General features: G+C 40.7%; 1 protein-coding gene across 1 annotated transcript; it reads left to right on the top strand.

Moving 5' to 3' along the window:
• The first annotated feature begins 1,961 nt into the window (after positions 1-1,961).
• Positions 1,962-14,336, top strand: msh5 (mutS homolog 5). Its single transcript, XM_084943083.1, has 25 exons — positions 1,962-2,228; positions 2,338-2,461; positions 2,617-2,697; positions 4,804-4,857; positions 4,957-5,078; positions 5,178-5,287; positions 5,617-5,652; positions 6,574-6,656; positions 6,734-6,779; positions 7,250-7,388; positions 7,496-7,558; positions 7,645-7,773; positions 7,862-7,934; positions 8,017-8,126; positions 9,383-9,463; positions 9,570-9,657; positions 9,775-9,842; positions 10,400-10,518; positions 10,630-10,756; positions 11,165-11,314; positions 11,563-11,637; positions 13,499-13,645; positions 13,846-13,983; positions 14,056-14,129; positions 14,206-14,336. Exons 1-25 carry the CDS (start codon positions 2,136-2,138, stop codon positions 14,324-14,326), a joined length of 2,451 nt encoding a protein of 816 aa, XP_084799209.1. The 5' UTR covers positions 1,962-2,135; the 3' UTR covers positions 14,327-14,336.
• The last annotated feature ends 70 nt before the right edge of the window (positions 14,337-14,406 follow it).

The following is a 14,406-nucleotide window of genomic DNA, read 5'->3' as shown; positions in this document are numbered from 1 at the left end:
TTTTTATTCTTTTCCTGTCCTTTCACAAACCACAATGTTTGGTTTTGACAATAAAGCTCAGATCCAATAAGGAATATAAAATTATTTGTATGAAAATACTGATGTAATGTTTTCAACCAGCATAAGAAGCCAAGTACAGTGGCAGGATAGATATATACTTACATTTGTTTACGTGACTGAAAGCCTGTCTCATATACAGGTGTACTCATATTATTCCTGTATACTGCAACATGCCCACACATTTGTTTGTAGTTGTAATTTAGGTTATATTGTGACATTAGCAATAATACACCCTCTTTAATTCTAAGGTTTTATCAATCAGGACATATCAGGTTCTAATATTATTTAAATACGACCTTTAAAAACAACAGCACATAAGATTTTATAACATGTCATTCCGTAACAAAAACTAGACCACAATGCAAAAGCAGTGTATGAAAAACTAAGCACAGCCCACGATTCAGTTGCTTATAAAACCACCTTTAGCAGCAATAACTTGAAGTAATGGTTTTCTATATTACTTCATCAGTCTCTCGCATCATTCTGGAGGAGTGTGGGAACTTACAGCGTTGCATCACAGCTCAGCTCCCCTAAGGTCCCAGCACAGAATTTGAATCGGGTTTCTAATTGTGCTGTCATAAACGTTACCATTTAACATGCTGAGGCATGTAGAGTTTGAAAGGTAGCTCTTGGGTTTTTTGATCTGATCTTGGGGTTAATTTCCTGGGAAATCAAGTCCTGTGAAGATTGGCAACTACTTTCAGTGTTTTCCATTTGTGAATAATCTTCCTCACTATAGAATAATGGAGTTTAGATTGTTTGGAAATGACTTTATAAACCGCCCCACATTGATGGGCAGCACCAGTTGCTTTTTAAGATGATTGCTGATGTTTTTCCTCCTTGACATTGTGTTAACACACACTGTAATGCTCGAGGCCAACAAACTGTCAAAAATTAAGCTTTTATAGAGGTTCTCACACTTACTGATGATCAGTTAATCAGTCACCTGGCTGCTTTGTACTTATTTTTTCACACACGTCTTTATTTTGGCTTCGTTTTTGTTGAATAAATAATCACACAGTGTGATGTGTTGTGTGTTGTTGCTCACCTGCTAAGAACCAGATGCTCCCTCTGCAGGTGGCAGACAAACTACTAGAAGTTTGCTAATCCTGCTGATCGATGCTTGCATGCAGGACATGTTTAAATCCTTCATACAGGCACCTCCTCTCCATCGACGTAATCCACAAAAAAGTCGTGTTTGGAGTCCTACCAGGAGTGGATGCAGTAATCCCATCAGCTGTACACTCCAACCATCAACCACCCCACACCTATGCTACATAGAGGACAGATAGCTAGACAGACAAACAAAAAGGTTTCATATGTTGAAAGAGCTTTCTGAACTGATTAATTGTACAGAACTAATAGCGAGAGAGATGTGGTTGTTATGGCAACCGGGAAGGCGCCTTTGAGCACTTGAAGGTGAGTTTGTGGAAAACAAGCACTGTTAAAAGTTGTTAAAGTTATTTTATCAGCCTCATTTATGTTATAAGCTGGACTCTATCAGTTATATAAAAGATTTATTGACGTGGCATTTATTGAAGTGGCAGTACTCCAAAACAGAAATTTAATTCTATAGCCGGTTTCTAAATAAGATTTTAAGTAAGTTATAGTTAACTTAAACGAGCTAGCTTACATCGTTAGCCCAACGAGTTAACTGGAGCTACAATAATTTCAATTATTATCATAATAATGTCTGTAATATCAATTCCATGTTTTGTTTTTATCTTTAAAGGACCCCATAGCGAGTTTCAAAAAGGTATTTTTGTCTGACTTGCAGTTTAGTTGTTTTAGGAAGCCATGGTTTTCTTTAAGCATCAGTAGTAGTAAGCTATTTAAAGTGAAAAAGCTCTAAAAACCGTCATTATACTCCCTGCTCAGCACTAAAGTGCAAGGCAGACAGCCTTGGACAGCCTGTTAATGAGAGTGACTCATTTAGCAATTAAATGGCTCCATATTTCCCTAAGGAGGCAGAAAAGACAGAGAAGAACATAAAACATAAAATACAATGAATATTGGATTTATCGGGTGACTCCAAATTACTTTAATCTGACTTGTCCTTGTAGAATTAATTATTCATGGCAGCAGCTCTGGATAACCTCAGAGGAGGAGGTGTGGTTTTTGGACCTTCTGGCAGTTTTGAAGAAGAAGATGAGGAGGACTCTCCTGCAGTAAGCTCTGATTTTCACATTCATCAGCAGCACTCATTTAATGTTATATGGGAGTTATATGAGAGTTTGAGGGCAGTCAAACTTACACGTTTGCATGTCTGTTTTCCAGGTTTTACTGAGTGTTTTGGTCCAGCATGGGCAGGTGGGCCTCTGCTTCTATGACAGTCAGGACTCATCTTTACACTACATGCCGGACACGCCCGACAACCAAGAGCTCCACCTACTGGTCAGAGGTAAGCAATGCACCTGTATGAGGCAGGTATTGTAGAATCGATACACTTATCTCCACACAATGGTAAATTGTAAAACCCTCAGGGAGACTTACAGTATGTGTTAAAAAAAAAAAACACTTGTGTTGCCATATACTCTCTTTTTCTCTGTTTTACAGTCATTCAGGAGGTTAGTCCCCATGTAATTATCACCAGTGCAAAGCAGGAGCGCTCCATGACTCTCTTTTTGCAACAGCTAGGTGAGCTTTGGGAGATGATACTTATCTTACCACGAAAGAGGGAAAACAGAAAGACCTTTTAGACAGTTTCTTTTAAGACGTGGTGTGGTACATGTAGTCTGGGTCAGAGGAATGAGGTTGAGGTATGTCTGACACTGAAACCAGCCCGTGTGGTAAGTCAGTGGTGCAGTTTTTAAGCATCCTGTTCCCGGGGTGGCTGTGGCTCTACCAGTTGGAAGGTCATGGTTTGATCCCTGGCTCCTCCAGTATGCATGTCGAAGTATCTTTGGGCAAGACACCGAACCCATTACAATGTGAGTGTTGTGAGGTTTGCACTAAGAAAATACTTTGAGTGCTCAAATAAAGTTCATCCATCCATCTATCTTCTTCCACTTTATCCGGGCCCGGGTCGCGGGGGCAGCAGCCTAAGCAGAGAAGCCCAGACCTCCCTCTCCCCAGCCACCTCCTCTAGCTTATCCGGGGGAACACCAAGGCGTTCTCAGGCCAGCCGAGAGATATAATCTCTCCAGCGTGTCCTGGGTGAGGTGTCCCGGTGGGACATGCCCGGAACACCTCACCCAGGTGGCACCCAGGAGGCATCCTTGTCAGGTGCCCGAGCCACCTCAGCTGGCTCCTTTCGATGTGGAAGAGCAGCGGCTCTACTCTGAGCCCCTCCCGGATGGCTGAACTTCTCACCCTATCTCTAAGGGAGAGGCCAGCCACCCTTCGGAGGAAGCTAATTTCCGCCGCTTGTATCCGCGATCTCGTTCTTTCGGTCACTACCCACAGCTCGTGGCCATAGGTGAGGATAGGGACGTAGATCGACCGGTAAATTGAGAGCTTTGCTTTTACACTCAGCTCTCTCTACACCACGACGGACCGGTGCAGCGTCTGCATCACTGCAGCCGCAGCACCAATCCGTCTGTCGATCTCCGGCTCCCTTCTCCCATCACTTGCGAACAAGACCCCGAGATACTTGAACTCATCCCCGACCCAGAGTGGGCACTCCTCCCTTTTCCGGCTGAGAACCATGGCCTCAGATTTGGAGGTGCTGATCCTCATTCCCGATGCTTCACACTCGGCTGCGAACCGTTCCAGTGCGAGCTGGAGGCCATCACCCGATGAAGCCAACAGAACCACATCATCCGCGAAAAGCAGAGATGAGATTCTGAGGCCACCGAAGTGAAAGCCCTCCGCCACTTGGCTGCGCCTAGAAATCCTGTCCATAAAAATTATGAACAGAATCGGTGACAAAGGGCAGCCCTGGCGGAGCCCATCACCCACAGGGAACGAGTCCGACTTATTGCCGGCAATGCGAACCAAGCCCTTGCAATGGTTGTATAGGGATCGAATGGCCCGTAGCAATGGGCTACGGGCCACAAATAAAGTTAAAAAGTGCTATATAAGTGCCAGCCCTAACCAAAGTACCCCAAATGGCAAGCCAAACTTTCAAAGCGCACTTGTATTCATATCTGTGATAAACAGCCTCTATGTCATCTTTTGAATATTCTGTCAGAGGAAGGTATTTTTAATAACATATTTTTACAGTCACAACCTAACCAGACAGCTATTTTACATTCTTCTGTGGTTTACTCCACAGAAGAGTGGATCCCCATCCCCAACAAATGTTATCCTGCTCTCTATTAGTCAGACCCTTTGAAGTCTGCTAATGTAGTCGCACTGACGAAATTGCTTCTCAAAAACAGGTCATCGTGGTAAACAGAACAAAACCCAAAAATGTTTTCAGCAACCCAGATTTTCATTACTTCTTATTCTTGATAAACAAGAAGTATTCATCTATTTTCCGCTTGCAAAAATATAAACAAAACCAAGTGATTGGATTGACTCAGATCTAACAGCAAAAGCTGTCTAAAGTGAACCTTTTGATTAAATGACCTGAGTCAAATTAGTCGCCCCACTGCTCACCCTAGTGGTGAGTTTATCAAACAAAACTGCAAAAATTAATACTTCATTACCTTCACAGTTCTAATAATAAAGTCTGGTTGACATAAAATTCCAAGTGACAACATTTTTGAACTACTGATTAGTGTAATGTTTTATGTAGCCCTTACTGTGTTCACTAAAGTGACAACTTTTTTTTCTAAACTACTCTCTGTTGCTTCTCAGGTTCAAACCCACATTACAGACCAGAGGTGGTCACGTATCCATATGTCGACTTTGGTAAACACATTCTTGTAATACTCTCTTCCTCAATCCTTTAGAAGAAATCTAGCATGAAATTGCACAGTTTTCCGGCTTCATTTTGTATTAATGTTGAAGGTCTGGAGGTCAGTAAGCAAAGGTTGCTCTCTGCCCATCTGCCTTTCCTCCCCGCCTGCATTTCCGAGAGAGACAAACTGTCCTACCTCTCCTCCTGTATCTCCTTTGACTCGTCCCTGATGGTGAGCCAGCTGTCTACATACAACATTATCCTATCCATCAGTCATGGTTATGCAGGAGATGATCATTTTCTCGTGTGTGTGTGTACATCTGTGGGATAGCTGAGGGCAGTGGGTGCCCTGCTGAAATGTCTGGACAGGAGGAGAGTGGGAGTGGAGTTGGAAGACAGCAGTGTTGGAGTACCCATCCTGCAGTTTCACGCCTACACACTGTGAGACTTGCATAAATGTAGCACTCACACACACACACACACACACACACACACACACACACACACACAGACACACAGACACACAGAGAGAGAACTGTGATTACACATTATAATGAGAACCCTGAAACCATTTTTTCAGCAAAGTGTGAAATTTCATTGGCCTGTTTTTAGTCGGTCAGACGTGCTGCAGAAGTATGAATTTGTCCAACTCTGTTTTAATAGCACAAGTGCATCTCCTTCCTGCCCATCTAGCAAACCAGACCAGCCTAATGCCATTCAGAAGTATTCATGAATAAAAAATGTTGCTTCTCTTTTCATTCTCATTGTAGTAAAGGAATGGTGTACATTGACCGAGACACATACAGGTAAGTGTATAAACTGTCTTTGTCCTACATAGGCCCCTAAAAGCTAATACTGATCTCCTACAATTTTCATAAATTGTTCCTTGTAGAACAACTGAGCCTACCAAGCAACTGTTCAATTCAGTTGAAATCAGGTTTACTTGTTTAGGAAACTTTTAGGAGTTTCTTTTGCTTTTTCTGTTCTGTTCTTTATTTGTTCTGACATTGTTTTACAGTTTTTGAAATTTCAGTTTTGTGTTGTGACTGTTTATCTTTTGTCGTTACTTTTGTTGTTTTGAATATACTTTATCAAAATTTAGCAAAATATGGAAACTCACCAAGGGTTTTATCATGGTATTAAGAGAGGACAAACACAGGACACAGAAGCAAATGTCAAAAACTAAAGCATAAAGAATGAAAAACAAAGCACAATAGGACTATACACTCAATGAGTTCACCTAATGAGTTCACTGTACTCACGGCCTCCAAAGTCTCTATATCTCAATCCAGTAGAGCACCTTTGGGATGTAATGAAAATAAATAATCACATCATGTATAGCTGACAAATTTCCAGAAACTATGTGAGGCTGTCATGTCAACATGGACCAAAATTGCTAAGGAATGTTTTTAGCACTTTTTAAAATCTATGCCACAAAGAATTAGGGTAGATTTGAAGGGAAAACTAACACTAATGAAGTAGCTGGTGAAACTAATATACACAAAAGGCTGATTGTACAATGGTGCACAGGAAGAGTAGTCAATCACAATGAAGCACAATAACAAAATAAGTAAGGAAGTGAAAAACAAGGTAGAAAAATGTGCAAACACACAGACTAGATAAAGGGAGGCAACAGTCCTTCTTGGAAATACAAGAAGGAATAGCAGTAAAATAAAAGTTCACCAACAACACTACAAGAAAACAGGACAATAACAGGTTTGTTCCAGTGTTCTGCAGATCTTCAAATCAGAACTGCACCCATCAGTCTACAAGCTGCATTCAGGAGAAAAGGAGGGACTCAGTCTCTATGGTATGTATAGTAGTTAGTGCATTATCACACTTTATTATCCAGTTGTGTTTACACCGAGTATTGTGTGTGTGTCACAGGGATCCTGAACCGCTGCAAGTGCAAGTTTGGCTCCAAACTGCTACGGTAAGAAAGTACAATTACACAATAAGTTATTGATCAGCAGCAAATACCTTTTAATAATATAAAGGTAGTTTTGGCTTACAGCATAATAAGCAAAATTAAATGTCCTAGCAGCAAATAAAAAGATGATTTAATTAGCAAATAAATGTGTGAAAAAATCCTACACAGTTACAAACACTATCATAGCAACAAAAAATAAACAGTCAAGTTTCTTTCATGTATTTTTACAAATAAACCGTAGTGCTGAAGTTCTGCAAGATATGAAATTTGAGTTTGTATAAAGCAGATTTTATTTATAGACAAAATGCACCGTTTGCTTTTTTTACTAGTATAATAACGCTGTATTTTTGTAGTATTGAATGTTGATGGTAAAACACCCCTATTTTCAGGTAATTTTGCATTTCATCAACAAACTGTGGTTTCTTGAGGGTTGCTTGTTTGTACTACTACTGTGGCATCCTGTCGTCTGTCAGTCAGTGGTTTCTGCAGCCTACTCAGGACCTGAAAGTGTTAAAAAGGAGGCAGGAAGTGATACGTTTCTTCACGTCTCCTCAGAACTCGGACTCCCTGAGAACCCTGCAGTCATCGCTACGCAACATCCGAAACATACCTGTAACAAGTCTATCATTTCTCACTTAATTACACCATTACCTACAGATTCATCACCTAACCACTGATATGACAACTACCTAAATCCAGTTTTTGTCTGTTTGCTGTAGACTCTTCTAAGGCGGATGACTCTCTCTCTCACCAAAGTTACTGACTGGCAGAGCCTCTACAAGGTTGGAGCTGCAGGACAGTTTTACTAAGCACACCTTTTCCATGTGACAGGTTCTGTTAAATGTTCAACAAAGTGTGTGTTTGTCAGACGGTGTACAGTGCAGTCTGTATCAGGGACACAGCGCGTCACCTGCCTCAGTCCATTCAGCTGTTTCGTGATATCAGTGAAGGGTTCTCTGATGATCTCAACTATATCACCTCCCTCATCAGCAGAGTTGTGAGTTCCTCCATAAAATCACACCTATTGTTTTAATCACATTTGGCGCCTTTCTTAAGTGTTAATAGATTTCTGATGTGTGATGTAGGTGGATTTTGAAGCCAGCTTGGCAGACAACCGCTTCACAGTCAAACCGAATGTGGATCCTGCCATTGATGAGAGTAAGTGCCTGTTTTAGTTGTAAGCCCATGTGAACTTTGTATGACTGTTGACCTAAACCCATAATTACACTCCCTCTTCCAGAGAAGAGGAGGATGATGGGGCTCTCTGACTTCCTGACAGATGTTGCCAGAAGAGAACTTGAACACCTGGATGCTCGAATCCCATCCTGCTGTGTCATCTACATCCCTGTGGTCCGAGATTTAATTCTGGCACACACAATGCTTTCTCAATTTATTTATTTTTTTTACAAATTCATCTGTCATGCAGTATTTCAAAAAAGTATTTCCCCCTTCCTGACTTCTTATTTCAGATGATTAAACAATTTTTATTGTTAGACAAAGATAAACAGTAAATGCATAACACAATTTTAAAATGATGCTTTCATTTATTAAAGGAACAAACCTGCCAAGCTCTGTGTGAAAAAGTAATTGCCCCCTAAATCTAATAACTGGTTGTGGCACCCTTGGCAGCAAGAACTGAATTCAAATGGTTGCATTAACTGACAGTGAGTCTTTCACATCACTGTGGGGTAATTTTGGCCAACTCTTCTTTGCTAAATTATGTTAATTCGGCCACACTGGAGGGTTTTCGAGCACGAACAACCTTTTTAACGCCCAGGTTCTGAAGTAGCAAAGCACCATTACACTACCACCAACATGTTCGACTATTGGTACGATGTTTTCTTTTACTGAAATACTGCGTTAGTTTCAGCCTAGATGTAACGGGACTAAAAACTTCTAAAAAGTTTGCTTTTTTTCTCGTCAGTCCACAGAATATTTTTTCTCTGGGATCATCAAGATGTTTTCTGACAAATGTGAGCCATTTTCGCCCAGTCTCTTTCTTATTGTTCAATCATGAACTTTGACTTTAACTGAGGCAAGTGAGTACATGTTGTTCTGGGTTCTTTTGTGACATCCTGGAACAGTCGTGGATGCGCTCTTGAAGTAATTTTGGTAGGGCGGCCACTCCTGGGAAGGTTTAGCACTCTTAATTTGTGGTCAATGCCTCTCACTGGTTCACAGGAGTCCTAAAGCCTTAGAAATGGCTTTGTGATCCTTTCCAGACAGATAGATGTCAATGACTTTGTTTCTCAGCTGTTTCTTTAGATTTTGGTGTGGTGTGTTGCTTTATGAGATCTTTTAGCCTACTTCACTTTGTCAAACACATTCTATTTTAATGATTTCTTTAGTCAGCAGGTCTAATGTTGTATTTATTGCCATAAACTTTGTTTAATGTCAAAATTTGTCTGATGATCTGAAACGTAACTGTGAAAAATATGGGGGAAAAAACCCCTAAGAAATCAAGAAAGGGGCAGATGCTTTTTCACAGCACTGTATACTGCAGTATTTCTTTGATTTGTTGATGATCAGATATTGAGAAAATTGTTACTCTGGACCACCATGCGTATATATCTCAGTACCTTTTATGTCTGAAACTCTCTGTACAGATTGGATTCCTGCTGTCTGTGCCTCGACTGCCTAGTATGGTAGAGAAAAAGGATTTTGAGATGGAGGGACTTGATTTTTTGGTATGTTCATCATCGTATCTAATGATTACATTGTTTACACATTTTTGTGATCATTATTCCATATATACAGTATATGTTTTTTTCTATATGTCTGTGTGTGGGCTAGTTTCTTTCAGACGACCGGCTCCACTACCGCAGCCAGAGAACCAGGGAGCTCAACGAGTTCCTCGGAGACTTGCACTGCGACATTAGAGGTCTTTTACTTTCACCCACAAAACAGTCACATCACAGGCGTGTTTCTGACATTTTTTATGAAAAAATAACTGCAATTCTCAAGATACTACCTTGATCACAAACCTTCTGTTTGTCAGACATGGAGATGGCAGTCATGGCACATTTGCAGAGCGCAGTCCTTGAAAGGAGCGATTCCCTCTGTAAGGTTCGTGTTCATCACTGTGTATGCAGATTCCAGGGTTTAACACATGACTCCCACTCTGTTTAAGTGATTGCTGGCATCAAAGTGATGTTTTTGATGTGTGTAGGTGGGTTTTGTTGTGATTTACTGTGTGCTTCCTCTGGTTGGATTGAGTTGTTTACTTTGATTATGAAACAGGCCCTGATCCCATTACAAGTTATTTTTTAACTGCTGTGATACTTGTCTATTGAGTGCTGCACTATGTGACTGCAGCTGTTCTAAACAATATTATTTTTGAGGGAACAACGAGCATTAAGAACAAATGCATTTGTGGTCAAAATGTAACCCTAATAACTTTTAATCATATTGCAACTTAAAAGATTTAAAAGAAATAATTTAAAAGAAATACTGAGTTCAATAAAGAGGGGCAACACAGTCTGCTTCATTGTTGACCACTTGTGTTCAAAGTCATATATCGACTATATCAACAGAGAAGACTGTAGGTAGGAAGGAAGGCCTGTTGGATTCTAATAGGTCTTCTGTTCAGGATATTAAAGGCGTTTAATCTGTACATTTTATAGGTTCTTGATCTCGCTGCTGAGCTGGACTGTTTAATGGCCATGAGCAGCGCCTCCCAGGAGTACAATTATACCTCGCCTAAGCTAGCCAGCAACAGGAAGATAACGATCACACAGGGCAGGTAAGCGCTGACACACAAAAGGAAAAATTGTTACTGCGGTACAAGAGTGTACTTTTTTGTATTTACTGTTTTTTTTGTTTGTTTGTTTTGGGGGGGTTTGTTTTTGTCCAGGCACCCGCTGTTGGAGCTGTGCTCTCCTGTGTTTGTGGCCAACTCCTTCCACAGCTCTGAGTCGGAGGGCAGAGTCAAAATAATCACCGGACCCAACTCATCCGGAAAGAGCATCTACCTCAAACAGGTAGGGCTGTCATAAAAATGAATTGAACTGAACTGAATTTTATTTTATTCTTCTTTTGTGATCCCAAGTGACGAGCTTCTATGAGCCAAATAGCCAAGCAAGAAGTTTTAAAAATAATAATAAGAAGAAGAATTTTAAAAATGATGGCATTCAAGAGACAAAAAAATAATCAGCATTATTGCACATAATTTGCCTTTTTCTCTCAGCAGCTGCATTTGCACCTTAGAAAAGATCCACAACATTTATCTATTTCCGTTCCACACTATTTTCACTTTAGTTATTTAATCAGGCATTGTTCCGAAATTTACAACCTCATCAGAAAAATATATTTAGATTTCCATAATAGCAAAGAGACAGCTCAGTTTTTGAAACTCAACGCTTAACCTGCTTTCTATTTTGATTTTGCAGGTGGGTCTGATTGTGTTCATGGCTCTGATTGGCTCAGACGTGCCTGCAAAGGAGGCAGAGATTGGTCTAGTGGACGGCATCTTTACGTGCATGCAGAGCAGAGAGTCCGTGTCTGTGGGCCTTAGCACCTTCATGATAGACCTCAACCAGGTATCTCACGCACACACAAAAACACTGAAATCTCATGATAACAAGCAGCTCCCACTGTGTATGTGTAGGTGTACAAATGAAATATATGAATTTTCATCACTGCTCTCTTCATGCTCCACTCCCACTCTCCACCTGTCAAATTTTTTTAAGCAACCACTGCCTACAGCAATGAGACACAGACACACACACACACACACACACAATAAAATGCAAAGTGTAGTCTAACAGTTTGCATCTCTTTTCTCTAGATGGCACAGGCTCTTAACAGCAGTACTGGCAACTCGTTAGTCCTCATCGATGAATTCGGAAAAGGAACTAACACAGTAAGAACAGACTGTCCCAGCACTTTGTGAATTGAACACATATGCACGAGGGTAAAGGGGGAAACACTATGTCATTAATGTTACGCACCTGAAACCAGTCACAAGTTTAAAGCTGCAGCACAAACAGACTCTGGGTTCAGCCAAACATGTGTCACCTATTAGCAAGAAAATAGCAGCAGCTGTGTGGACCTACAAACTTAGAAGTGTTATTTTGCACCTTCTACGGGCAGTTTTGAAACTTTGGGGTATGTGCATACACACACACACACACACACATACTTATACACACAAAGCATTTTAATCCATCTCTGTGTACCATGTTGTACTGAGGAGGGATGAGAAACTCCAGTTATGTTCATCTAGAGAGTAAACATAGGTGTGAGAGGCAGAAATCAACAGAAAGAACAAGAGCAAAATATCAGTGTAGGATAACTTCCATCTTAATCCAGTTAACATGTGTGTATAATTTAAAAAAATTATTATTACAATGTGAAAACAATTTGATAATTTGAAGTATTAGTCACTGTAATGGACTAAATCTGCAGCTCCCCTCAATCCCCTCAGAGCTTTGTAATGAGCTTCAGTGGATCGTTTCACTGCTCTAATGCTGTCATTTCCAGTAAAAAAGCTCTTAAAACTTTGCTGCACACTAACTAATAAACACCACAGAGGGGCACTGGACAGTTACACACACACACACACAGAAATGTGAATTTAAAAAGAGGAAATGTTGAATATTATCCTGAATAAAGCTAATGTCACTATGAAACTGCTGGATGTGTCAGTTCTGGTTCTTTCTCTGGTTTGGCCAAAAACTTCAGAAAAATCAGAAAAAAGAAACTGAACTCTCACTCCTGATAACATGCATGCAAAGACCGGTTACCTGACTTTCCCAGTGTACTTTTGTCTTTTTGCTGCACATGGTTGGAAAAAGACAGATCTACATCTGCTGATCTTATCTGCTGCTGCTGTTACTTTACTCCTTTGTAATTGTTTCAGGTATCCAAGCATAGATATAAACATTCCTGGGTGCACCGATAAATACATTCCTGCAGATCTTTCAGCTGCACATCCATGATATGAATTTCCTATGGATGCACTGGAATCATAAAGAAATACATTCAAGTCATGGTTTTTCACTCTCTATCTGCATTTAATTATTAGTTATTATTATTAATCTGTGGCTCTCTTGAGCATTGTTAGCATGTTCAGGTAGACACTGGCATTTTAATGTCAGTTGGTATCAAGGAGCTCAAAGCGTGCCAGTAAATGATCCCCCATACAATTACACCTCCAGCAGCAGCCTGAACCACTGTTACAAGGCAGAATGGATTCATGCTTTTATGTTATTTATGCTTCTGACCTTACTTTCCGAATGCTGCAGGAGAAACCGAGACTCATCACACTAGAAAATATTTTCAAATTTTCTGTTGTCCAACTTCGGTGAGCCTGTGTGAATTGTAGCCTCGGTTTAATGTTAACATACAGGACAGCTATATGTTCATTTCTCTTTTTCAGACCATTTCAGACTAATCACCTTTCTTCCTCATTCTGATACTCAGTTTGAATTCAGCAGGTCTTCTTGACCATGTCTACATGTGATTGGCTGATTACATATTTGCATTAACAAGTAGATGAACAGGTGTACCTGTATGATATTTATTACTGTTGGATGATTAAAACCAGTAAAAACATTAGCATTAGGTAAACTGACATTTTTTACACCTTGAACAATGAGCAAGGAGGGCATCTGGTGGGTGGACTTTTTTCATCCACAAATTTGAAACTGATGTCCCATTTTTTCCTAACAGAATCCCACTGTCACTAAAAATATTATTAAATCGTAGTTGTTGCTGTGCAGGTGGACGGACTGTCCTTGCTGACTGCATCGATCTCTTACTGGCTGAGGAAAGCCCTGCGGGATGTTCCTCATGTTCTGGTGGCTACTAACTTCCACAGTGTGGTGCAGCTGAGTTTGTTACCATCCTCGGCCCTGCTGTCTCTTCTGGTACTGAGAAACTTTGAGAGTGATTAAAAAACCTTCTGTAAAGTTTAAAAACGGTAATCTAAAGTGCTACAGAAAAATGTTTAGAACGGAAACATCCAAATAGCCGATTAGGTAATAAAATTTGTTTCACCCCATTTCACAAGTATGACTAATCATTTGGGTGTATGTGTGCGTCTGGTATGTGTGTTTGTGTGTGTTAGACCCTAGAGACAGCAGTGGACGGAGATGAGTTGGTGTTTTTGTACCAACTAAAGGAAGGGATCTGCCAGTCCAGCTATGCTGCCAACATTGCTACACTGGCGGGCCTGCCAACTTCCCTTGTACAGAGAGCAGTGGAGGTAAACACACACACACACACACACACATACAGAAATAGGCTGACAGACTGACTGATTTTTGTGTTTGTTAAGGTGTCTGAGCTGTACAGGGTAGGAAGGCCCATCAAACGGACTGAAAAAGCATCCTTGGAAGAAGAGACAAAGAGGTTTGCTAAACTTAAGCAGCACAAAGTGACACACAGTTAAAGCAGTGTGTGAAATGTTTCTGTTTGTGGGTAACAGATGCCAGTTTGTTGTGGAGAAGTTCCTTAGCTTGAACCTGGAGGACAAAGATTTGGATGTGCAGAGGTTCTTGAAGGAAGAGCTCCTGCCCTCTGCTGGAGATCTGCTAAACCGCAGCTGAATGCTTCTGGCTTTGCGGCAAACGCGCTTCTGTACCACGTGGTCAGTCCGTTCATTCATTCCTAAATGTTTTGGGTTGGT

Source organism: Perissodus microlepis, chromosome 11 (genome assembly GCF_051167445.1).
Source record: "Perissodus microlepis isolate ML-2025 ecotype Zambia chromosome 11, ASM5116744v1, whole genome shotgun sequence".
Classification (NCBI taxonomy): Eukaryota; Metazoa; Chordata; class Actinopteri; order Cichliformes; family Cichlidae; genus Perissodus; species Perissodus microlepis.
The sequence above is the reverse complement of the archived record's forward strand: the minus strand, read 5'-3'. Positions and strand labels throughout refer to the sequence as shown.

What these genes read in the sequence shown, in the direction of transcription:
- msh5 (XM_084943083.1), top strand. Translation starts at nt 2,136, where the DNA reads ATGGCAGCAGCTCTGGATAACCTCAGAGGAGGAGGTGTGGTTTTTGGA. An exon ending in GGAGGGACTCAGTCTCTATG is followed by an intron (nt 6,657 to 6,733) that starts GTATGTATAGTA and finishes TGTGTGTCACAG; the next exon opens with GGATCCTGAACCGCTGCAAG. An exon ending in ATAACGATCACACAGGGCAG is followed by an intron (nt 10,519 to 10,629) that starts GTAAGCGCTGAC and finishes GTTTTTGTCCAG; the next exon opens with GCACCCGCTGTTGGAGCTGT.